The sequence below is a fragment of the Calidris pugnax genome, unplaced genomic scaffold (genome assembly GCF_001431845.1).
Source record: "Calidris pugnax isolate Ruff unplaced genomic scaffold, ASM143184v1 scaffold1, whole genome shotgun sequence".
Taxonomy (NCBI): domain Eukaryota; kingdom Metazoa; phylum Chordata; class Aves; order Charadriiformes; family Scolopacidae; genus Calidris; species Calidris pugnax.
The window spans coordinates 9,526,755-9,551,202 of record NW_015090800.1 but is presented as its reverse complement, the minus strand read 5'-3'; the positions used below and the strand labels follow the sequence as shown (position 1 = coordinate 9,551,202).

The 24,448-nt window shown below is 45.9% G+C and overlaps 1 protein-coding gene across 1 annotated transcript in view; it reads right to left on the bottom strand.

Annotated features, from left to right (window-relative positions):
• Positions 1-4,562, bottom strand: part of DENND2A (DENN/MADD domain containing 2A) — a 40,780-nt gene extending 36,218 nt beyond the window's left edge. Inside the window, exons 1-2 of the mRNA XM_014937450.1 lie at positions 4,546-4,562; positions 968-1,066 (exon numbers count right to left, since the gene is read on the bottom strand). Coding sequence (XP_014792936.1) covers positions 968-1,038 — 71 coding nt within the window. The 5' untranslated portion in view covers positions 1,039-1,066; positions 4,546-4,562. The remainder of the gene's footprint in view (positions 1-967; positions 1,067-4,545) is intronic.
• Between the last annotated feature and the right edge of the window lie 19,886 nt (positions 4,563-24,448).

The window sequence follows — 24,448 nt, the reverse complement described above, 5'->3', positions numbered from 1 at the left end:
CAACATTGTGATATTTTATCAATACAGTAAAGTTCCAGGGGGACAGTTATTTCAACACAAAATGTTTCTAAAGCAAAGCACTTAGCTGTGTCTTTCAAGTTTGCCTGGGCTTGGGGAGGAGCCCCAGGACAACACAAGGTAGTAACTGGAATGAAAAATCCCTATCGTTAGTCCCATTTAACCGTGATCCCAACACTGAGATTCAACTCAGGAAATTGCTTTATTAACTTAAATGTTTTAAGTGTGCCTCTTCCAGAACTTTTCGCTCTTGTAAGAGCATCCATGCGGATACCCTGCCTGCTGGCAGGCCTCGAGCTTTGTCCTGGAGTTAAGCAATGCTGGCAGCCATTGCAGACTCCGTTGTAGTGCAAATTGAGTCTGGGATGGGTTTCTGAGCAGGAATGGGACCCGAGCCAGATACTGTTCTTCCCTAGCCTCACAGATATTTAACTCCTGGCTGTCTCAGTGATAACATCATGCTTTGGTGAAGAGCTGGCACTGTGAACACCATGGTCTTTCCCAAGGAGCAGGGCATCGCAGTGCCACTGGTGGTTGGACTGTGCAGTAGAAACCAAGGTTGGACACTGGGAAAAAAACCTGTGATGGGTGGGGACAGTAGGGCTTGTCTGAGGAGTCCCCAGAGTCTCCAGTGTTGAAGATTTGAAGTGCAGGAGGGGAAAACATTGACAGGGATGTTATCAGCACAAATAAGTCTTGCCTTGGGGCAGACTTCTTCTAGCACTGTGAGTCTAGGACATCATCAATCTGACTGGATGCTAGAACAAATAGTGTTACAGTCCTGAGATGGCAATTAAACCATCTGAGACATACAGCAGTGTGTTTAAATGTGAGAGGAGAGTGGGACAGCGCGGAGCAGAGAGAATGCTTCCTCCTGTTGTTTTTCTTTCTGTTGGGGATGATAAATGTAAGCAAAGCACCCCAACACTGAAACATGGAAAGCTCTTACCTCTCAACGGACTTGCAGACACTGCTTTCAGACTTGCTGCTCACATCGGTCGCCTTGCTAGCTGTCATCATGTCAGCACACAGCAGGGCAGCAGGTCACCTGCAGAAAGACACAAGGAAGAGGCGTTGCTCTGTGCTCAGCATCCTTCTCTCTTCCTCACACACACACGCATGTTTCTTCTTGAAATCCAGAAGAGCAGAAGCAAGAGGCAACATGGGGTTGGAAATAAATAGATGATCTTTAAGGTCCCTTCCAACTCTAACCACGCTGATTCTGTGACAGCTCTCTGAGGACAGCCTCTGTTTCCTACTCCACAGAACGGAAAGAAGGGTGACAGCACTATCCCTGAGAAGCCCAGGGAGGAGTTGACAGGTTTTGAAGGCAAAAATTACCTTTGACTCCACATCAGCTGCTGTACCATGACTTTAATAGGGAGAATATTTTATGAAGGCTTATATTATTGCCAAAATCTCGGGGGACTTAGGTGTTTGGGGTTTTCCCCTCACAGAATACTGAAACAAAAATGATTTTAAAATGATGTGTGTTAAGGCCAGATGACCTAAGCAGTCCCTGTGCATGCAACACTATCACAATGTCCCCAGCTTGGGACAGTAAACATTTTAGGCTGAAGAGACACTGCACTGCAGCAACTGGTTACCTGACATTTTTGCCTCTGGTGGGCCATGTTAGGCTGCTACTGGCCCGCTTTCAAAGGACAACTCCTCGTTGGGGGTAAGATAAATCAGTCACAAAAATGAGTCATTCTCTTTGCCTTATGATTTCTAGCGTTCATGGAGCAAGATTGATCCTCTCTTCCTTTTGAGCTTTAAGTACTGCTGCTACCCAGTCAATGCAGCAGACTCCTTTTTATTGCCTCACAACACTCTAACTCATTAAATAAAAAATAGAAGAATTACTGAGTTACTCTGCATCACCATCTCTCCTCGCTTCTCAGGGTGGTCTGCCTGCTCTGCAGCATTGTAATGACAAAGGGCTCACCATCTTGTAGGCAATACTTGGAAAAATCTGAAGTCTCCAAAATCTGTCCACTTGGCTGATCTGCCAGATGCTGCCCCTACATGCTGAGCATTTGGCAACAAGACCGACTGGCTCAAGAAATTTACTAGGTTCTTCTTGTTAAAAAAAATAAAAACCACCACACCAGAAACAGTAAAGAACAAAAGGATCTCTCGTTTCCACAGTCCAAGTATTTTGGGCAGAGAGAGGAAAAAAGACAAGGAAAGCAAAAATAAAAACCCAAACCAGTCTTGTTTGTTCGCAGTTTTCTCTCCCTCCTTTTATCCCACACTGGCAACGTTCCTAAGGCGAGGAGTGAACTCTGGGTCAACTCAAATGTGTACACACTTGGGGCAGATCATTGCGGACCATTTAGCAGACTCTCTTTCCCCTGACAATAAACCCCCTTGGCTCCTCTTCCTTGTTTGTAACTGGAACAAACACCCGCTTCACTTCTAGACACAGAGCAGCCTTGCAACACTGTCAAGAAAATTTACCAGCCCGAGGAACAAAATCTATTCATCCATCCGTTAACTGTTACGGATTGAAAATAATGAAAAACTAACGATCGCTCATGTCCCTGGCCAAAGAATGACTCACCCAGGCAGCCAAAGCAGATTCCTGCAAAGCTGCAACAGAGGCTGCTCTGCACTTGGCTTACAATGTCCCTAGAGCAGGGTCGGTCTCTTCACTCATCATTCATGTAGTGCCTCGCACAGCAGGGTCAGTGGCCGGAGCTCCTCGGCACTGCCTTTAGCAGTAAGGTATGTAAGAACAACAGGAGTCGGCATACACACAACCCCTGTGGCTCTGCTGCCACTCCAAAAATTCACTTGGGATAAGCTCCTCTGTCTCGGTAAGACCCCACAATTCCCACATCAGGAAACTCCATCTCTCAGCCTTTTCCAACAGCCCCCTAAAAAACTGTCTTGAAAATGAACACCTGTATGAGTATGGGTATGAGCAAATGTTTGCTGGTGCTCAGCAGAATCATGAACCTGGTGTATGTCCTGTGGGAGAGGCCAAAAAGAATGTAATAAGAGGTCCGGTCATTTCTTCATCTGTATTGGATGGGACAGACCCCATCACCCTCAGTGAGCAGAAGCAAGGCACAAAGCAGCTGTGAAAGGAGCACCGCTGCGATCAGCAGATCAGCATGACTTGGAGCCAAGGGCAGAAGTGGCTACCCCCCCACAGCCACCACGTGTGGCAGGGGTAACCAAAGCAACACACTCACACTAGACAGCTTAAAGAGCAGGCCAGAAGCTTCAAAGCAGCAACACATCAGATGCTGGAACACAACAACAATGAGGTACAACAAAAGCCCCTTAGGGAAGTAAAGTCATCCCAAGGAGATACACAGATTGCTGTGCCTTCACCCTTGAGCAGCAGGGTATACGGGGTGTCCTCAGCATCACCTAGGGGATTATTAGCTGGTCCTGCCCAAAAGAGTAAATATTTATCCAAACACACTGGAAAACATGAGGGGGAAAAAAAAAAGTCACCTCTGAAATAAAATAGCAGAAAATAATAAGGTACTTCTCCCAGTTGTCCAACAGTTAGATAATTTGCTTGTTATCCCAAGCCAATCTTAAGCCCAAATGAACTTCAAAGGTGATAGGATCATCTCTTCCATTAATAAGGCCACCAGAAACAACTTGCAAGCACGACCCACAGCCATTGCCAACACCTGACAAGAAGAAGCTAGGATGGCAGCAATAGAAAATTGCCTCCATTAGGACAACAAAGTTAGGTCTTCTCTACCGAGGTTTGACTCCATAAGGCACCCAGAGTCAACATGACAGGTCATTGCAAAGGGCAAGGGGAGCTCCTGCTCTTCCTATCTCCCCACATCTCTGCTATGATCGACCACACACTACCCTGATTGTGTGCTGGTTCGGGCTCTCTTTGGAGCACCTCTGTGACCTGCTACAGCTCGCCAAGAGTTTTAGACAAAGCAGCTCATGGAAGGGGTCCAACATGCACCCAGTTTGGTGCATGGAGGTGATGGGACTGTGTGGACAGGAGAGAAAGAGGAAGCAAAGTGGGGAGAGAGAGCACAAGAGTGTGAGCGTAGGGATGGGGAAGGGCGCCCTGCCAGAGGCTCAGAGGTGTTATCCAAAATGCTCTGCTTTCCTGCCCCATATGCAATGTGATCAGGGTCCTACAGACTACCCAGAAGAAAAAAGCAAGGCTGAGCTCAGTCAGCAGATGACCCAAGAAGGATATACATACATCAATCCGGTACATCTTGACCGACTGCTGCTTTCTGTAAAAACCACACAAAGACTTTCTAGCGGCAATGGGAAGCACAGCCCCACAGCAACCCGAGCCCAGGGCCACCACTCCTGGCACGTACACCCTGGAGCACCAAGGCCATAAAAGGGGAGAGAAGATGCAGAGCCCCATTTGGAGAGCCTCACCACTGCAATTTATTCAGTAATCCCTGCCATTGTCTGGGGGAACAAAGCAGTCATCTGATATCGTTTCAAAATTAAACTGGGAAAGGAAGGACAGGGGAGGAGGCGGGAGGAAAGAGGGAGGGGAGGGAGCTCTCAAACCTGTTGACCGGACCCTGGGAAGGATATGAAGTTCTCCCAGCAGAAGACTCTGGGCCTATCTCCCACACGCACCCGGCCTCACGATTCCCAGGGCCATGTGATAGGGGCTTCCTGCTACCAAGCAAAGCGAGACCTACCCCGACCTCTCTCTTCCAAACAGAGTTCCTGCCTGCTTTGTGTTCGCAAAGAGGCGTTTGTTTACTGATCTATCATTGGCATGCAGGAAACAGCCTTGAAATGAGCTGTAATCATCTGTCTCCAGCAATAGCTGTTTGGCTTTCTTCTAATTTAAGTTTTCCTCCACCCCCATGCCCTCTTCCCCACTTCCGATCAAAATGCTGGTTGGAGTGTGCACATCTGGTTCAGGGCACTAGATACGATGCGATGCTTCCAAAGCAACCGGTGAATATAAAAGGGGCGCTGACAGTAGGCAGGCTCCCACCCCCAAAGGACAGAGAAGTCTTCAGAGGAATATGAGCTAAACTCCTTCAGGGAGAGGAAAAAAACAGCCTTGATCACAGAATGATACGGGGTTGGAAGGGACCTCTGGAGATCACCTAGTCCAACCCCCCTGCCAAAGCAGGTCCTCCTAGAACAAGGTACATAGGAACTTGTCCAGGCAGGTTTTGAATGTCTCCAGAGATGGAGACTCCACCACCTCTCTGGGCAGCCTGTTCCAGTGCTCTGGCAACCTCAAAGTGAAGAAGTTCCTCCTCATGCTTAGATGGAACTTCTTACATACAAGTTTGTGCCCATTTCCTCTTGGAAATGGGCTCACTGCACTTGGTGTAGCCATCAGATGATGACAAAAGCCAGAGGAGCACCCAATGCCCTGCAGCCCACATCCTCAGAAACATATGCAGACAGTGTATGGGTCGCACACATGGAGTCTTGCCTCCACTAAGGTTAGACAGTGATGGCAGCAAGTCCCAGGCCTCCCTTCTTTGCTATTTCATTTGTGGGGAATAAACCAAGGATACCTCAAAGGAGCCTGTGGTTTGGGGATGGGTATCACCATTGCCACATGCTGGAGGCCGTGTCTCAAGATTTTCTTTGCTCTGTTTACTTTGCACCTCGCACAAAAATCGGGTCCAAGTCCGTAACTGGATACTAGCCACACCACTGGTGCATATTAACAATATGGCTTCACATCACCAGGAGTGACCCACAGCTGGTCAAACTCTTCTCCAAGAAGAAAAAAAGACACACTGTGTTTAAAGCCCATGCATGCTTTCTTCTCCTTGGTGCTCACAAAAACGACCTCTCCAGTTACTTTCATGAGTAACCCTCAGCAGCCAGACAAAGCCTGCAAGTAACACCTCTCCTCTCCCGTGCCTTACAGAACAAAGGATGCAACATACAGACAGCAACAATATATAACATACATATATAAAGAACAGGAAGGATGCCAAGAAGACAAAACACTAACAGGAAAATCGTGAGTAAGGGGAAGCCAACGGTTAAAAACGTCAAGGCTCCCTCCCCCAGCCCTTGCTCTGTTTGGAGCCTGTTTCCCTTTGGGGGAAGAAGCAGGCTCAGGGACGCCTGGTTGTGCACGAACGCACACGCACAGGCCACTGCATGGGACCCTGGGCACAGCCCCAGCACCGGGCAGCGTCCCTGGGCCTGGGGATGAGCACGCTGCCTTCCTGGCATCCCCAGCAGCAGCACGACCTCGGGGGGGGAGTCCCCACAGAGTGGGGAGGACACCAGCCGAGTGGGGAAGAAGGGCAACAGGACCCAGGAGTAGGTTCCCTTGGTGAAACAAGATGTTTGCAGCGGGGGAGTCACTGACTTGAGGTGCCCAACACCAGCCAAGCAGCAAGGCAAGGGTCTTCTGAAACTTGAGCTCAGGGTGTTTGACCCAAAGCTCCATGACACGAGCCTTCCCTAGCTGACAGCAGCAACGGTTCCTCCTCAGAGGACTTAGGTGAAGTCCACTTCTTTCCTCTCCCAGTCAGCCCTGCAGGTGGGCGTACCCCAAGGTCTGGGAGGACTGGCCACCTCCACAACAGCAGGGCTTCTCACTGGTGTCCAGTGTCCAGTAGTGTCTCCTACATAGAAGAAGAAACTTTTTTACCGAGAGGGTGACTATGCACCAGAGAGGATGTGGAGGCTCTGTCCTTGGAGATACTCAAACCCTGACTGGACAATGTCCTGAGCAAGCTGCTCTACATGACCCCATTCTGAGCCAGGGGCTGGACGTGGCCACCTCCAGAGGTGCCATCCCACCTTAGCTACTCCGTCATTCTGTGCTGGGCACAGGTAGTTTGGGGCAAGGTGAGCTGTCACCTCTTTGCAGGTACTGGTTGTCCTGGCCACAGGAATCCCCAGCGGGGCATGGAAACTGACGACACTAACAGAAGGATCATTCAGTTCATTGCACTAGTAATGGGATCCTAATTGTAGACAGTCAGACCCAAGTCATTTATTAAAGAAAAAAAAGCAGGATAAACTTACGTAAACATATCCATGAAGAACCAATGCCTGGGAAGCGACATGCTCTCGTATTATCCTATATTATCTTTTAGAGCCAGATCCCACACAGCCTCATACCCCGCTTGCCCCACTCCGTCCTAACTTTTCCCTTTGATCTATCATATCTCACACCACAGGGCTTACCAGGGGGTCAGGAGAATCCCATGTGTCAAAACAAACTGCATTTTCAAAAACCCCAAGTGGAATCGACGTACCACAACCTTTCTCTTTGTGCGTGCACCCCATGTCAGAGGGACAAGGCTGCAATGCAGGGAATGCAGAAACTCGCAGTGTCGGCGTTCAGCCTCCGTGCAGAAAAGCTGCGTTGAGTGTTATGATATGTCTTTAGTTTGATGATATAATTCCTTCTGCTGACCTCCACAGAACAAACTCTGCCCTGCTTATGTGTCACTAAACTGATTTAAAAGGATTTCTATTGTTAAAGGGACTGCCCTGCTCCTCCCTTGGCTGCCTGCAATGTGGTCTCACCCCTGTCCTTGGTAAAAGACAGGCCTCATCAGATCTAGTAGTTGCCATTGACCATGCCTTAGTTGCCACTAAGGATGTCCCTACTTTTTCCTCCCTTCTTGCTCCTGCTTCCTTTGTATCACCTCCAATTCTTGTAAAGCTCTTTCCAAGCTAGCAAGGGCTAGCAAGCTAGCTAAATGCATTAAACCAGCAAAGAAAGGAGGGAAAAGCAAAAAGTTTTCTGCCTGGATCATGACATCAGTCACCTGTCATGGAAAACCTGATGAGCACCGAAGTACATGGAAGGGATGAAATCATATTGCTGGGACAGCCTCACTGAATATTTTGCTTCCTCCTCACTGCTTTCCTTCGAGGACATTTGTTGCTCATCAAATAATCCTATAAATGGCAAACTGAGTTGTACAGACTACAGGTAAAATTACAATTTGCTCTTAGAGCAAGACTTAATTTTTCAGACTGTTCCAACTGCAAACCCCACTGCCTTCACAAGCAGATGTGAGGCCAGCACCACCAGTCCAGGGAACACACAGCTGGCTGCAGCTGGCAAAAACTCTGCTTTCAGGGTTTGTCCGACAAAGCAGTGAGCTCTGGGAAGGGCAGGTGAGGAAGTTCCTAACCATTTCTCCTTCATTACCTGCCAAATTAAGCAAGGAAACCCTGCAGGCGCCCATTTCACTTGCTACATTACCCTGACTCGCCTCCACAGCAGGCCCCTTCTGTTGTGCTGAAGGAAACCACAGATGGACCAAAGAGAAGCTTGTGACCACCCAGCCAAGCCTGACCACTGCAGCACAAGCGTGGAAGACAACTGAAACTGCATGGACATCCCTAACTGTGATGCTTCTTGGTTTTTGAGTGCTCCATTTCACACATACAGAAACTGCATTTGGAGAACACAAACCAAGTTTCAGTTTTGGATTGGCTGGTTTGGTTTAAGGGCAAACTGATAAAAAATAAAAAAACCCACTAGAGTCCCACGGTGTGGGACGGTACAGTTACCAGTACAGCTGGATGCTTTGGCTCCACCACAGGGACCTCCAGCACCCGAGTTAGGGGAATAGCTGGTAACAGCAGCACCTCCTGGAAGAGGATGGGACAGATGCTCTGCCAGGGGGTTTGCACACACTTGGTGGAGCACAGGGACTCCCAGGAACCACAGATTCCATTCCAGGCTTTGGAAGTAAGCAGGTTTTGGGGGGCATGCTGTTATTTTTAAGTTTGTCCTCACACTAGAACCTTATTACATACAGCCTTCCTCATCTACTCAATAGCAGACCCTGCTTCCCAGGTCTCCCCTTATCCAGATAGCCCAGGTTTAACTCTGAGGTTACTATTCCCCTCCCCACTTCCAGCTTCAGGAAGACTTCACCATTTTACCTATTACCTTAAAACTGCCTCCCTACAACTTCCAGGTTTTGGGGTTCTTTTTATCTGCCCCCAGGCCTAGTCTCACCAAAACAGAGCCACCTGACACCAGATTGCCTTAAGCATCTCCTTTCTTGGCAAAACTTGAGAAGCTTGCACATTTCCCAGGTTTTAGATCCACTACAGCACTCTCCTGGCTACGAAACATCCCAAACTCCTGGATTCATGGTGCTTATCTGAGACAACACTTACCCTACGTGGACAGTCTGCACGTACACATTGAAGACGCTGGACTCCGTATGTGCACTGTCAATATCCTGAATGAGTCCCACATCTCTCCCTCACTGCATACCCACACATGAACAGTGGAGCAATTATTTCTTTAGAAGCAGAATGAATGCATCTTTATGTCCAAATCATTGACCTTGACTAGAATGGAGGAACTTTTCCTTCCTTCCTGGTCCAGGCCTTGCCTCTTCTGGATACTAGTAAATCAAGATGTTTCCGCCTCTTTTCTGCTACAGTACCAGTGGGATAATTGATCATACAGGAGAGAAAAACTTCTGGTAGTTTAGTCCACTGTTCCTAGGCAGAGATTTACAGGGAAGTCCTACTAAACCCCAGAAATGTACTCAGTACCTCTGGTTAGGAGGCCAGCCTTGGGCTCTGAGCTGCAGATGGCATGTACCTCCCAGGCTGGGGCTTTATTATAGGAGGAGTATTAGGACTGGGCTGGCAACAAGGCTCTGCTTGGAAAGAAGCTAACCCTCAGCAACAAGAGGGGAGACAGCAGGACCTGCCGTGGGCAACGTTTTGTGGGTCGCCCCGAGTCTCAACTGCATCCTTTGGCTATTCTTGTTCTGTAGTAAAGCCGCTGAACCCTTGAGAAACTACCCTCACCTCCTGTCCATTAATTTCCTCCACCACCCATTTGCTGAAGGTTGTAGATGGAACTCCAGAGGGTCAGTCCCAGGGTCACCCAACTGGCACAGGGAGCTGGAAGGACAGCCCATTCGGTAACAAGGTAACTACTGAAGACTTTAGCTACTAAAAATTAAAACTTCCACTGACGGTGTGCCAGCTGAAATTTTTTTCCCACAAAACCTTGGAAGAGTTAAGTTAGAGATGACACAGGAGTGGCAAAGGACAAATTTCCACTCCAAACAGCATGCAACACTTCTATTTCACAGCATAAGATTAGTCTTAGCGAAAAATAAAAGCCTGGTGCACTTTCTAATGCAGGGGAGACAGCACATTTTTCTCCCCGAGCTTTGCTCTTTGAAACAGCTGAAACATTTTGGCTGAAGGCTTTCAAAAGTAATTCAGCCAGAGGCAAAAGCTCAGCATGGAAAACTGCAGACTGAAACAAAAAAACATTTGACCTGAAGGCAGAAATCGAAAACAGGGTCTTCACAATGTGAATTGTCTTCTGTTAAAGGTGGGGCTCGCTGCACCCACTATTATTACGCTTGTCCCATATTTCCCATTGTCTTATTTTCCCTTTGTTCCTCCCTCTAAACACATAACAAACAGCAGAAAAAGCTCAACAACTCAAAGGGTATTCGACATCCCTCCAGTTTCCTTCAGGCAACCACACCCTCAGCTGAAAAACAGCATTTCCAGGGTTAGGGGTGGGATGTTACATGACCCTGTCAAACAAAACAGCGGGGCTCTTTTTCTAATTCACTGCTCATAAGCACAGATTAAGTCTCGCACATACAGAAGGTAAATACTGTTATTCTTTGTGGTGGCAAGTATGGTTTGCATTACTGCTTAGAGACGGGATGAGTCTTCACTCCTGCAGGTAGGTTAACATATATTAATAGAAAATTCACATGGGAAAAGAAGAGAAAGATTCAGTATTTCACAATCTGGCTGCTAAAATGAAGCCTAATTACAACGTTTAGTGGAATGACATGTTTCAGGTTAAACTTTCTACAAGGAAGTCATGAACAAAAGATTAAAAAAATAGTAACTCCAGATGGAGAAACCAAGACCCTGGGAAGTGAAGGTAGGAGCAGAGGGCAGCTCTTCTGCGACGGTTCTTGGCAACACTAGATCATCTCCCTGTGTTTTAGATCTTGCATTAGCGCATGTGTGCACGCAGTGGGGTTACTCAGCCCCTTTCAAAGTGGGATAATATTTACTTATGCTTTGCAGCCTAATAAATGAAAATTCAGTTACTTTAAGTCAAGGCTGAAGAAGACATTAGTGGTGAATCTTGCATTACTGAAGCGAACACGAGCTCGCTGATGACATCAGTGGAGTCGGCGTTTCATACCTGTTTTCTTTGGCTTTGAAACTACCCACATACAAGACGACTGTAGTCAATATGGAATAAGACAAAAGAAATATGGACCAGTTTTACACGAGTGGACATTTGCCTGCAGAACCATCTACCACCCACACGCAGAGGCAGAATTCCTAGCAGATGCAGTGGAATTGGCTTCAGTCCCCAACAAAGGTGAAGCTACATTGGCCAATACGCATTTCTACTGGTGTAGCCAACTGGTGTAGATACTTCCCCTCCTTTGACAGGAATGCTGTATTACAAATATACCAGTCCTCCTACAACAGTAAATCACTTCCAGTGTAAAAAGAATTGGAAAGAATTCAGGGTTATTATTATGCTTATAGGAAACTCAAACATTTGACAGCATAGGAAACAACCTGCCACTAAAATACAGCGTTCAGCCCATGAACCTCACTGGAATTCATTTTCAATGTGATGAGATAACCTCTGCTATTCTAGCATAAATGGGACCCAAAGAGGTCCCTTCGAGGAGCAACTCTGCAAAGAGTTTCCTGGCAGGAAGACAAATCGTCTCACATTCAGAAAGGAAATGAGAGCATTAAAATGAAGAACCTCAACTTCTTCCAAAATAAGTTATCATCAGGGAAGACAAATGGAACCTCAGCAAATCTCTCCTTTGGTGGCCTTCACCCTGCAGGATGCTGACTCTTACGCCTCCTGATGAGGATTTAGCACACAGTTTCCTGAAGTGTCCATCACCACAACTTGGGGGCACCATCTGCAGAGCCCTGGTCGCTGCATGCTCCAGGCGGCCTTCCTGTACCAGCTCTGGGTCCATGACCTGTTGCTATATTAAGTCTCTATTAAGCATCATCTGAGCTCAAGCAAAAAGTCAGCTGTAGAATGCTTTTTTGGTTGTGAAGACCCTGCTTCTCCCTGCCTTGCTCAACCTCCTCGTTCCTCCCATCCTCACTCTTCCAGCCATCACAAATGCAGAATTCGCTTATTGCGGGTCTTATTTCTTATCAAAAATCTTTCAACCACAGTGCAGCTCCCCACCCCCTCGTTCAACCTTCTTCAGCAGAGAGGCAGGGCCAGGCAGCGCGTAAGCTGCCAAAGATTTACCCACCACAAGGAGCGAACCTGCATAGCCCCAAAGAAGAAAAAAAACTCCGCAAAGAGGGTTTGCATTTATTTATTTTTCCAGGAGGAAAGTTTCTCTTCTGTGGGTGTGTGCGTGCGTGTGTTTGTCAGGACAATAGGAAAAAGGACACTGGAGCGGAGCTGCCAGGAAACAGTCGGCCATCTGCCCGCGGAGAGAGAAGTTTTTCCTTTTCTTTTGTACTAAGAGGAATGTAGCCCAGAGCCGCCATCCGCCCGCGCTGGGAGGAAATCTGAGAGCCTCTGCTCTGCCAGGGAGAGGAAGCGTGGGGGAGGGAGCGCGCCCAGTCCATGTGGTTTAGCGGTCATTACACTCACGGCCAATAAAAGTGGGAAAAAAAACGCCACCCTAACCAAAAACCCCAAATCCTGGGGAAAATCGCTCTTCCTCCTCCGCCCTTTCGCTCTCCCATGTGGTTCAATAATCTCTCCCCTCCCGGGGTGATCCCGAGTGCGGGAACGAGCTGGAGGGTGTCAGGAGGGCAATGGCCTGGCCAAGCACAAGGGTTTCCCCCTGCGCTGACACTGGCACCCCCGGACAAGAAAGCAACACAAACAGAAAATCACCTTGTATCACCAGGTTGCTCAGCTGCCCACATCCCTCTCCGTAATGTAGCAACACAAGTGCAAAACAGCTCGGGAAAGGAGCCTTTCCCTGACCCACCAGACAAGGGTGGAGCGTAAGGAGCAAGCCTACTGCTTGGAAACATCCATATGTTCTCCCCCAGAGCCTTTGGTGCCACTTCCAACTATAAAAGAAACTACGTAACAGGAGGGAAAAAAGACCTGACCTTCTGGTACCATCCGGTGAAAATGCCGGCACAACCCCACGATGGCTTGGTAGCACATTCCACTGCCACTTTGGTGGCAGAAAAGCCCCAAAAAATTAAGAACGGTAAAATTTTTAGAAGCGACTACATGAAGTTTAAGACCAATTTTCAAAACCAACTGAGGATCAAATATCTTTTTTTTAAACAAACATTGAAAAAGCAGCTAACATTTTCAAAGAATTGTATTCTTTACCACTGGTTGCAACAGGAGACATTGTCTAGGTGTTGCTGGGAAAATAAACCACCTATCTTCATCTTCATGCACCTACGTACCTGGCAAACTCTGGCACTTACCAGGTGCCAGATCCAGCTCCACAGAGCCAACAGAACTTGCTAACGTGGGCGATGACCGAGATAACAGGTCACAGTCCTGAAAAAGGTACTTCCTGAAGATCTGATTAATCCAGACATGGTCTAAAGAGCTTCCTCATGTCCCGGCAGCTCAGAAGACAGACAGACTGACCCACTGACGTTCTGCACCTAAGTGCGTCCAAGTCAGATCTGGACTGCCACCCACACATCCCAGTTCCTTTCAGAAACGAGACTCAGGTTTCCACATTCTGCCATTGAACATTTCACTTCTTGTGAAAAGAAAGCCATCGGTGTAGCACGTGTGACCTGAAGCCACTTCCTTGGATGCTTCTCTCTTTGTTGGATGAGAGAAAACAGGAACAAGTATAAACAACATAGAGACTTGAAATAAGGAACTTTATATTATTTTTTTTTACTGTAAGGATAATACAGCTCTGGAACACTGCTGGAGGTTTTCAAAACAAAGCCCTGAGCAACCTGGTCTGAGCTCAGACCTCAATCTCTTTGAGCAGGAGGCTGGAGTAGAAACCTCCTGCAATCCCTGCCAACCTGGATTATACTATGTGACCTGTTATTAATTACTCTAAAAGAGAGAATTCACTCTGATTTTTTCTGTGGAAAACAAAACCCCAAAAATCTGCAAAAAAAACCCAAACCCAACCCTTTCAAAATGCTGGTACTAGGTGGCTTTTCCTTCCCAAGAGAAATTTTTTGCCTTCTTTAACTGACCAGCAAGCAAGCAGTAAAAAATGGCTGCTAAAATAAGATATACAATTATGCTACCCCTATGACACTTCCACAGTCTTTTGTCCCTAGTAATTCAGTAGTGTCTAACAAACTTCAACAGTTTGGTGGAAGCTATTAGGGAGGCCGTGAATCCACCAGTAAGTCTGCCTTGGCAAATACTGATCAGTGCTGTAAAACCTCACTAGGAGAAAAAGAAAATATGTTCTTCTCAAATTCATTCCACTTTCAGAGATCGGGTACAATTTTTTGAAAAGCTTAAAGTTATTTCATAACTAAATTTGAAAAAAAAAAACCAAACCAACAAACCCTGAGAAATACTGAAAACATTTATTTGGGAGATTTGGGGTTTTTCTTTGCTGAAGCATTTCTTTGGGCTTCTTATGGCAGAAAACTTAGAAACTGGCATTTCTAGGAGCACATATTGTTCACTACTCTCTTCCAAGGGATGTGATAAAGGCAATACATACTCTAGAGGACTTTAATTTCCATGATTTACTTTCTTTCATATACATCGAACTGTCTGATAACAGAGCATCCATGTATGATTTCCTCTATTGAGCCCTTATCTCATGACCGAAGCAGAGCTATTCTTAACAAAAGCTTCCAACCCGGAGAACGTGCATCCAAGTTTTGTATTCCAGGGTAACCACAAGGGCATACTCCACCCAAGATGTTTGAATGTTGTCCTGGACTGGGCCCCAATACTGTTTATTGTGCACAGGAAAAACTCGTTACTACAAAGCAGCCAGCACTGAATGCATTTCACAAGGGCGCATTTTACAGGACCCACAACAAAATATCAAAGTAGGAGTCTTCTGGAGTCAAACCCGTTGCGGAAGCCCCCGTTCCCTGAATTATTCAATAAACATCATCCCCTTTCATCTTAAATACTCATAAACATCTCATTTCCAGCCTGATGCTAGGCGAAATCCTAGTTCTACTGAAGCTATTGATTTGACTGCAGTGATTATGGCGTGGCTTACATTTTACCCTACAACCCCTCCACATCCACCTCCTTTCTGCTCCTCACCAACACAGTTCTACCTAAGGAAACACAAGCAGAGCCCCCTCAGTTCAAGTCTGTAAACCTCTCGGGAGGGGACAAGACTTACAGGTTCTCATATGACGTTAAAAGAATACAAAAGTTTTCTGCAGGGTGAGAGATGAGATGAGATCTCCCTCAGTAGATGACCAGCACTAGGAGACAGGCAACCTACCCAATACAGCACCCAGATGATGTGCAGGTTCCTCTGTCAATTTCTCATCCCCCTGCCCCAAAAATATCAGCATTACACACTCAGCTCTAAAGGTCTGGCTCAGGAAAGAGGCTCCCCGTAAATGTTTTTCTCCCTGCAGAGAGGATGGTTATGTTAACAAATGCACATGTTCTCTAGATCAGATGCCCTATGAACAGGCCAGTTAGATATTCCTCACCAGAACCACCTTCTTTATGCGAAGGTAGAAGCTGCATTATGTTGCTTCAATTATCCATGGCTGAACACAATGGATCTTTTGATCACAACCAGATTTTCTTTATTGAAAAGAGAATGTCTCCAGACATTACTGGCAAAGTAAACCTGAACTCGATCTTTTAGGGGAAATTCCCCAAAATATTTTCTTCAATTGGAAGAGGCACAAGAAGAGCTTATGTAATGCTATACTTGATTTACTTCTTGGCTGGTAAGAAAAATGTTTGGCATTCCAGTAGGCATTCTTCTTCCCATCTCTTCCACATGCAATAACTCAAACATTCAATTGGATAGCACTTACTTAATAAAAATCTGTCATCCACTTCTCCAAGTGGGTTCACTGCATTCATATTAAAAAGAAAAATAAGTCAGAAGAGAAATTACAGCACTAGAAATAGGTTATCAAGAAGCTATCTCTGCTTATATGCCTTCCCAAGCAAAAGACATATAAGAGATGCACAGTGTAAATACAGTTATCATATAAAACTAAGAAATCACTTTTCTTTAGACTTTCTTCACACAAACTTGACTTTTGATGACAGGTAAAACCGATGATGAATAACAAATCAGTCCTACTTCAGGTGATGTTTGGCAAGAGTCACTTTTCAAAATATTGTAAACTGAGATGAGTAAGCAGTTTATATGGGAAACATGCTCCCAGATACCTCAGATTAATATAAATTTATGTGGAAGAACTACACTGGAAAAATGAGCCAATCCATGTCAGCTAATTCTTGATGACCACCTGTAAGCTACTCTTTTAGCCTCTTTAATACTTGCCCCTTTAATACTCACAAAGTCTGAACCATACTGTAAAAGTACCTGTTTCTTCTCTTATGTGATCAGAAAGGGTCCAGAAAACGCATTATCTGGGCAAGAGGCCCTCATCTGAAATACAGGTGCATGGTCTCAGCAATTCTATTTGCATAAATCACAAAGAGGTTTAAGTGTTTCTGGATGAGTAAGTTACAGTTTCTGATCAATTGAAAAGATTTTTTGCCAAGTTTGATCTAAATTCAGTATTCCAGAAAACCCCAACCCCAACAGAGAGAGAAACTTTCAAGAAAACATTTGATGTAGCATGAAGGAAACTTACAAGAGTCAGGTTCTTTATTGTGAAATGACATTACCTATCAAAATTTAGCTACATTGGATATGTGTGTGTTAAAACCTTCCCTTCAAAAGGAGGCAAAATACTTTGTTTAGGCTTCCCCTCCTTCTCACCATATTTTTTTTTTCTTGGAGTGGAGGGAAGGGAAGAGATAGGGCCGCCCTGCCATCTTTCTCCAAATAGTCATTTATGTAATTTTTTTTATTCAACTACAAAACTGAAAAAGGAATACCACAAAATTTCCTCCGAAGCACCAAAAAGCCCCAAACCTCACTTCCAGGCCATTGCTCAGCTGAAGTTAACGGTGCAATGACAGTTGACACCACCTTGTTTTTCTGGTGATCTCATCCACATACGCTGATGAAGCAGAGCGAGATGTATCACCAAGTTATGCTGATCCTGTGAAGCAACTGCTTAAGAAAAGTTGCATTACACAACCTTCTGCTTAATTCTGCATTCAGGGATTTCTTGGTAAGTCACACCAAAATCTCCTCTAGTGCAAAACATTGCTCACAAGTTTAAAAAAAGAAAAAAAGTTATATGTGTAACAGAGACAAGGAGCTGGCTGAACTTCTTAAATCCTTCAGGAAAAAAGACTGGGTTGGTGACTACCCATTTCCAGGCCTTTTTGAAAATTTATTTTTACTTCAAAATAAACAGAAAGAAAGAAAAATCAATAATCCAAGGTCAGGGTTGGTTTTTCAAAAATCAGATCTTTACCAGAAGCCTAAAATAAAAATAAAATACTACTACTGAACGTATCCAGAGGAGGGCAACAAAGCTGGTGAAAGGGCTGGAAGGCATGCCCTTTGGGCTTTTCCAGTTTGGAGAAAAGGAGACTGAGGGGTGACCTTATTGCTCTCTACAGCTTCCTGAGGAGAGGAAGTGGGGAGGGAAGTGCTGAGCTCTTCTCCCTGGTACCCAGTGATAGGACACAGGGGAATGGTTCAAAGGTGCACCAGGGGTGGTTCAGACTGGACATAAAGAAGCATTTCTTTATTGAGAAGGTGGTCAAACACTGGGACAGGCTTCCCAGAGAGGTGGTCGATGCCCCAAGCCTGTCAGTGTTTAAGAGGCATTTGGACAGTGCCCTTAACATGCTTTAACTTTTGCCCAGCCCTGAGTTGGTCAGGCAGTTGGACTAAATGATCACTGCAGGTCCCTTCCAATTGAAACAGTCTAGTCTATTCCACTAACAATAATAATAATAAAAAAAATCTAGTGGCAGCCTGTCTTAAGCATGAATGAGCAGACAGACTGAGATCAGCATATATGAAGTTTGGTTTAAAGAACAGAAAAGCTAGATTTTGTAATCCTGCAGTGAATGCTGGTCTTCACTGCTTTGACAGGGCAAGTTCTCCGTTTCTGATGTTTCCAGATTTCTTTGGATCAGAAAAATATTTTTTGCCCATGCAAGCAAACATTAAGCAAGAGGGACACAAAGCAATATATTAGCAATATATAAAGCAATAAGTTAGCTTAAAAATAATAACCTCATCAAAGTCTGACATCATTTTATGAAATTTGTACCTTTTAGAGGCAATACTATTTTTCCTTGAAACACACCCAAAAGTGTCTTTCTCTGACTAGTGGAGGAATTTAGGAATTTAATAAGGGAAACCTTGGTTTCCCACTGAATTTGTGCATGCTAAACCATCCTACAAGAAATGTTTCCTACTGTGCAAACAAGAGGATATCAATGGGGCAAGCTTTAGCACAAACTGAGCAGCAATAGCCATCAGTATCCTTCACCAACACAAGTACAGGACTGTTGTATGTGAGTAAAACTTCATGGCAAAACTTCAACTTGGAGTCACTCATCATAATCTCAGGGGACAGAGACAGAAATTTGATGCAAAAAACAGTTACCATGTGTTGGTTTCCCAGTAGGAAACCTCTCAGTCCTCTCTCTGAGTTTGACAAAGCTGAAAAATGGCAGCCAAGCTAGATCAGGGCTTCTTACATCATTTGGAAAGAGCTCAATATCTTACACATCTCTTTTCAGTATTAAATTCTCTTGCAGAATTTGACTGCAGATTGTTGCACATACAGCCTCGCACGTCAAGGCAGGGAAAAAAGATTCAATTACAGCCTGATCCCTAACTCCCTGAATTCATGCAAAAGCTCCCATGGACTTCAGTGGACTGTGGAGGACGCTTCAGAGTCTGGTTTTGGCCAGATGTTGGTTTCTGAAGTGCTACACGTGCTTGAGAAGACATCCTTCTCAACTTTAGTGAGAGGCATTTACGTCCTTTTGCTACTATGCCACTCCACAAGACTCAATTCTTACCTAAAAGAAAATAGGAAGTCTGTAATATTCACAGCATGCTTTGCAGCTGAAACATGTCACATTTTTGTATGTGGAAAACATATCCATCTTCAGGGCTGGGGAGGGGAGGAAGTTAACATTTTTTAAAAAAAGAGCTCCAATAGTCTGAAAACTCTCTGGGAGCTCTTTCCTTTTCAATTTAGCAAGGTGGCGACTGGCTGACACTGGCAAGCAAACTCCTATTTACGAAGTGCCCTCACTGTGCCCTGTGAAATTCACCATTTCCCTCTATGACAGTCAGCGCAATCTATCACGAGAACATAATCCCCTAGGACAGGAGACCCAAGCCCCTTCACTGCTCTCCACTGCAAACAGATGTGTGCATGTTCCCCAGCTCTGTAAGTCACGGCCGGCTTTTGGCAAAGAACTTCAGCAGCTGCACATCTGCAGAAGGGAAAAGCTTTCAGCAAAAAAATACAGAAGGGGGGGATCTCATCCTCCCCCCTGCCTGCAAAGCAAGCTCAGCATTTGTTTCTCTCCAGATGACACCCTGATGGGTTGATTTAATCATTCACATATGCACGCCTATTCACAGGGCTAGCAAAATACCAGGGCTGTGACAGCATCTCACCTGAACTGCTCGCAGGAACACGGCTCCTCAGCGCGTGCTTGGCAAGAAGTCTCGCAGGATATTAAGAGGAAAGCAACGTTCAAGGACATCGCTAATATAAAAATGACTCTACCGAACAGAACTGGGGGTGTGAGAGACCACTCGTGATGAGGAAAACACCTCAGCAGGTGTTTAATAATTTTAAGCCTATGCTCAAAGCCCACTATCTTCAATGAGATTTAAGCTTGCGTCGCATGGAGTCCAGTCCAGGCTTTCCTGCGCGGGAATGATGTACTGCACTGGGAGCCAAAGCGCTCTGCTGGGTGGATTGAAGCATGTGCTCAGACCTACATGTCTGCTTAAACGATCTGCCAAACTGGGGACACTGCTCAGAAGATTTCACTGTAGCAGGATCACAGAAACACTTCACCACTTTGATTCCCAAAGGGAAATTTAATTAAAACACAGAGTATCTAGCCATTTAAAATTCTTCTGGTTACAAAGAGCTGTAAGTCCTTGCCCTCTGAAATAGTCTCTCTGGTGGAATGCCAGAGTCCCCAGTAAGTTTCTGGAAATGCAACTTACGTGCCTGAACTTGGTTAGGAGCCATCTGCTCTCACAGATCTGCAGGACCAGGAGTCTTAGTGCCTGGCAGGCTCCCACCCAGAACTTTTCTGTCCACTTCCAAGTGAGGTGGCACCTTTCCCCACTCAAGCTGCCCCTAACCATCATCAGCTCTCGAAATTTTAAGTGTCTGGGACAGATTTTCAAAAGAGCTTAGAGCCAAGCTTTTCTGACTGCTTCTCCAAAACCAGATTTTTCTCCCAGGCAGTCTCCTGCACACATATCTAACCACAGCAAGACCCTTCCAAGCAAGGTCAGCACCCGGTGTGCCGAACTGTTATGCAAATCTGATTACTTACCATGATGCCTAATGAGAAGCTGGACATAGGAAAATACATCTGCCAGCATCTACTTGCAGAACCTGTCTTTACACTAGTCTCAATCCAGATTGATAGCTCTCTGCTGTACATGTGCCAGAAGGAACAAGCCCAGTAAAACAAACCTCCATCAGCATTAGCAATACCATTTTACAGAGGAGACAAGGCTTGCTTCAGTTAAAGGATGCCACAGTTGAAAACAAAGTAATGCCCCTCCAACTGCTCAGCAGCATCTACCTTTTTAGTGGCACAGCAACAGTAGCAACTGGCAAACCCCAGGCAGGCACCACAGATAGAGCCAAACAACAGCTAACTTACCCGTCTACCTTCCTCCCTTTTGCCTTTTACTCTGATCTTCCATCACACATCCCAAAATGATCCAAGTCCCATACCCGCACTCCTAGATGAGACCTCATCAGGACTGCACGTGAAGCCAACTGCGTGAAGAACCCAGGGGACAGCCAGGCCCATCTGTTAGAGGCTTTTCTCTGCACGGGTTAGTGTTTTTATTTTAACTCCCTCTGCTTCTGGGCCCCTCTCCCTCTCTCTCGCCCCTCCCATCTCCCTCTCTCCGCTCATGAGGAGAGAGTTTCCATCCTGGCTCTGGGCCAACACATGTATGGGTAAAAGCAGCGCTCAGGAAAAGCCATCTTCTGCTGCCTTTCATCACATAAACACTGTGGGTTCCCAGCCCAGGAACACGGGGCTGAGCGAGAGCTTCGGCTGCGGCACAGCGGGGTCTGAGGACCAGCGACTCCTGCCCAGGCTGAACACGGCAGCCTGACCTCAGGGTAAATCATCTCCTCTCCTGGTCCCCCTGCTCCCCAGGAGCAACACAAGGCTTTAGCCCAGCCACCCATGAGTTGCTCGTCAGATGGCCAACACAGACTTCTCTCACGTTCAGCAAAGGACCACGTGTAACAGCACATAAAGAAAACAGGTAACATCCAAGCCAAAGTCTCGTTCGCACAAGCAATTAAAAAAAGAAAACTGGAAGACCCCAAGCAAACCTGGCTGGCAGTGTCTCAGCGCCAGGATGATGACCTCACCCAAAATATACAAGAAGGCCTCAAAGATGTACAAACTTCTAACAAGCTTAATTAGTAAAAACTGACCTTTAATCACCGCTGTAACTATTGAATCTGCCCTGTTAAATCCCTGGAAGTAATAGTATGCCAGCTGCAGCTCGTTTCCCTAACCTGGGGAGAAGAAGCAGCACTGAAACAAAGGACAATTATAGCAGCACTCACAAAGCTCCTTCCAGCAGGACATTACTCTTTTGAGCTTCTATCTTTCCAACTACATTTGACTGCCTCTCAGCTTTACTGTGGGACAGTACTATTTGCAGAAGAGACAGAAATAAGGTCCTCAATACACGTCACCTGATTTAAAGACATCCCAATGTCTCAAGCTTCTTGCAAGGAAGATTTCTTGCAAACCCCTTTTGGGGTCTATGTTGCACATACGTGGCACCCCACACTTGGCTATGAAACGTTTAGGCAATGTATTTACCTTGGAGCAGTACAAACCCAGGAGGTTCAGAATAGGATTACCCTGGCCATCACACCAGGATTATCCCACGAGCAACTTGTTAGCAACTGCAACAGTGACGGGTAGGAACTGATATGGTTTAGAGTTGCTCAGAGCCCTGTTGAGACAGGAGGGACAGGACCATCATGATGGCAGAGCACTAAAGATGTTTCACAGAACACTCTATGCTGTGGGTTCCCACTGAGCTCCTGGTTCACTGAAACACATGAACTGGTGAAGACTCACATGTATCCATTGCTCTGATCAGGAACTGCATTGAGGACTTACGACTTTCACCTCTTCAGTCCTACGTGTACAGACACAGAATACCTTGACCAAGCTACATGGTGAACCAAATAAAGGCTGGGACAGATCTTGAATAAGACTGGCCTATAGGACCATAACTATCTACTTATGTAAGACAGTGATGATGCCTTCTAGTTCCATAGTGACCTCGAACTGATCCTCAGCCTGTTCTGTGCCAGGTTTCCACCCAAGGACAGGGCGCTCAGTTGAAAAACCAGGTGGTAGAGTCAGCAGCTCCAGGGACTCTACCTTCTTTGTCTCGGGCACCCAAGCTCAAGATCACCCAAGGCCCCTGCAGAAGCCTACATTTCAAAAGCTTCACAAAGCCAGGAGCCTGGAGTTCAACCATATGGCGTACACATGGCTGACCACGGACACAGAGAATTAAACCGTTGCTCTTTATTAAAACCTGTGCTGAAACCACCACCAAAGGGCATGCGTATTCACAGATTTCAGCCTGTAGTTTCATTTCCAGTAGTTGGTAAAGCTGCTGACATGAAAGCCAGAAAAAAATCCCATAAGCAAGATAAACATGCTACTGTCTTTTCCATTGCACTTCAGAGCTACAACCAAGAAAACATTGTCTCTTCTCCCGCCTGGGTAAAACAGTGCTTACAGATCAGTGCCCCCCAGATGCAATGTTATTTGAGCTGTATCTAGGCAAATCCAGGCTCACTCATTTACTATCAGAACTCGAAGGCAAAAAGGAATTTATTTCTAGCTACATCCCACTCCCTTCTTCCCTGTGGAGAGTCTTCTCAGTCCTTCAGGAACTGCTATGCAAGTTCATTAAAAGTCCTATTTCAGCATTTCCTTCATAGTAGAGGCCTCTTCCAGCCAGCTCTTGGGATCCTGCCAAAAGACATATCAGCCACTAGTACTTAAATCCTTCCGCTAAAAAATGCTTCCCTAAAGAGCTTATACCCCGGTTCTGGATGCCTAAGAGACCTGATCATCAAAATTAACCAGCCTCAACAAGAGCTTAAGAGAGGTTTTTCTCCACTCTCACAGGCTTAATGGTGCACTACAGAGCCTTTTCTCCCCTTGGTCTGGCCTCCACTTAAGAAGGAGGAGCAACTTCAGCTCAGTTCCAATCAGGAAATAAATGTCAGGTGCCACAAAAGGCAGAGAGAACCCACTGCCTTGGAATTTGCATTCAAGGGGATCCAAAAGAACACAACACTTATCAGGCACTTCTGAAACGCCGAGCATCTTCCCATGTTTAACACTGGCTCTGTTTGCATGACGATCTGATTGAAGGATTTCTTAAACCTAGCACAAGGATTGCCTTTGCCTCTGTGTCCCCAGATCACCCATCACAATAGAGGTTTTAATTACTGTCCATACGAATTAGTTGTTATGGCTGATATTCAGAATAACTCAGTGGAGTTATTCTGAGGTATTCACCTCTGAAGACCACAGCCTTGCAGCTTACATGGTCTTTATTTATCATCTCCTTGTCAAAATGAACATTTCTAACACATAAGCATACCAGGCATGGGAAAAAGACAAGCATATTGTAAGCAGTTGACAAAGGATCTAAATGCCCTTCTTGTTTTTGAAGAACAGAAAGCATCACGTGGTTGTGTCTGCAGACAAAATGTCCTAAAAGATTTCCCAAGGCAGTGAGCTGGGGACACTACTGAAACCAGTACTTTGGGACACTCTACATGCACTTGTGGTCTACAAGGAGGATAGTGCTTGGGAATGTGAGCTGATGAACAGGGAGCGCTTCTATGCTGCCTGTCAGGACAGGGAACGTGCCAAAGGACAACCCAGGCTTCAGCACACAACCTTCTCACCCAGAGGCAGAGAGAGGTCCCAGCTGAGCCATAAATCTTTAGCCTGCTTTTTACATCCCGGGTCGCTCCAGCGCCCTTTGTTTTCAGTGCTTTCTCTTCCGTTTCTCAAAGAGACGCTGTATTACCCTGGGAAATCCTGTGGCTTTCCTCTCTTTTCCATGCTTAAAAGAGTTTTCAGTTGTTTCCAAGCCTGTCCCAACGTGGCAGATGTCCATTCTCACATACAGAA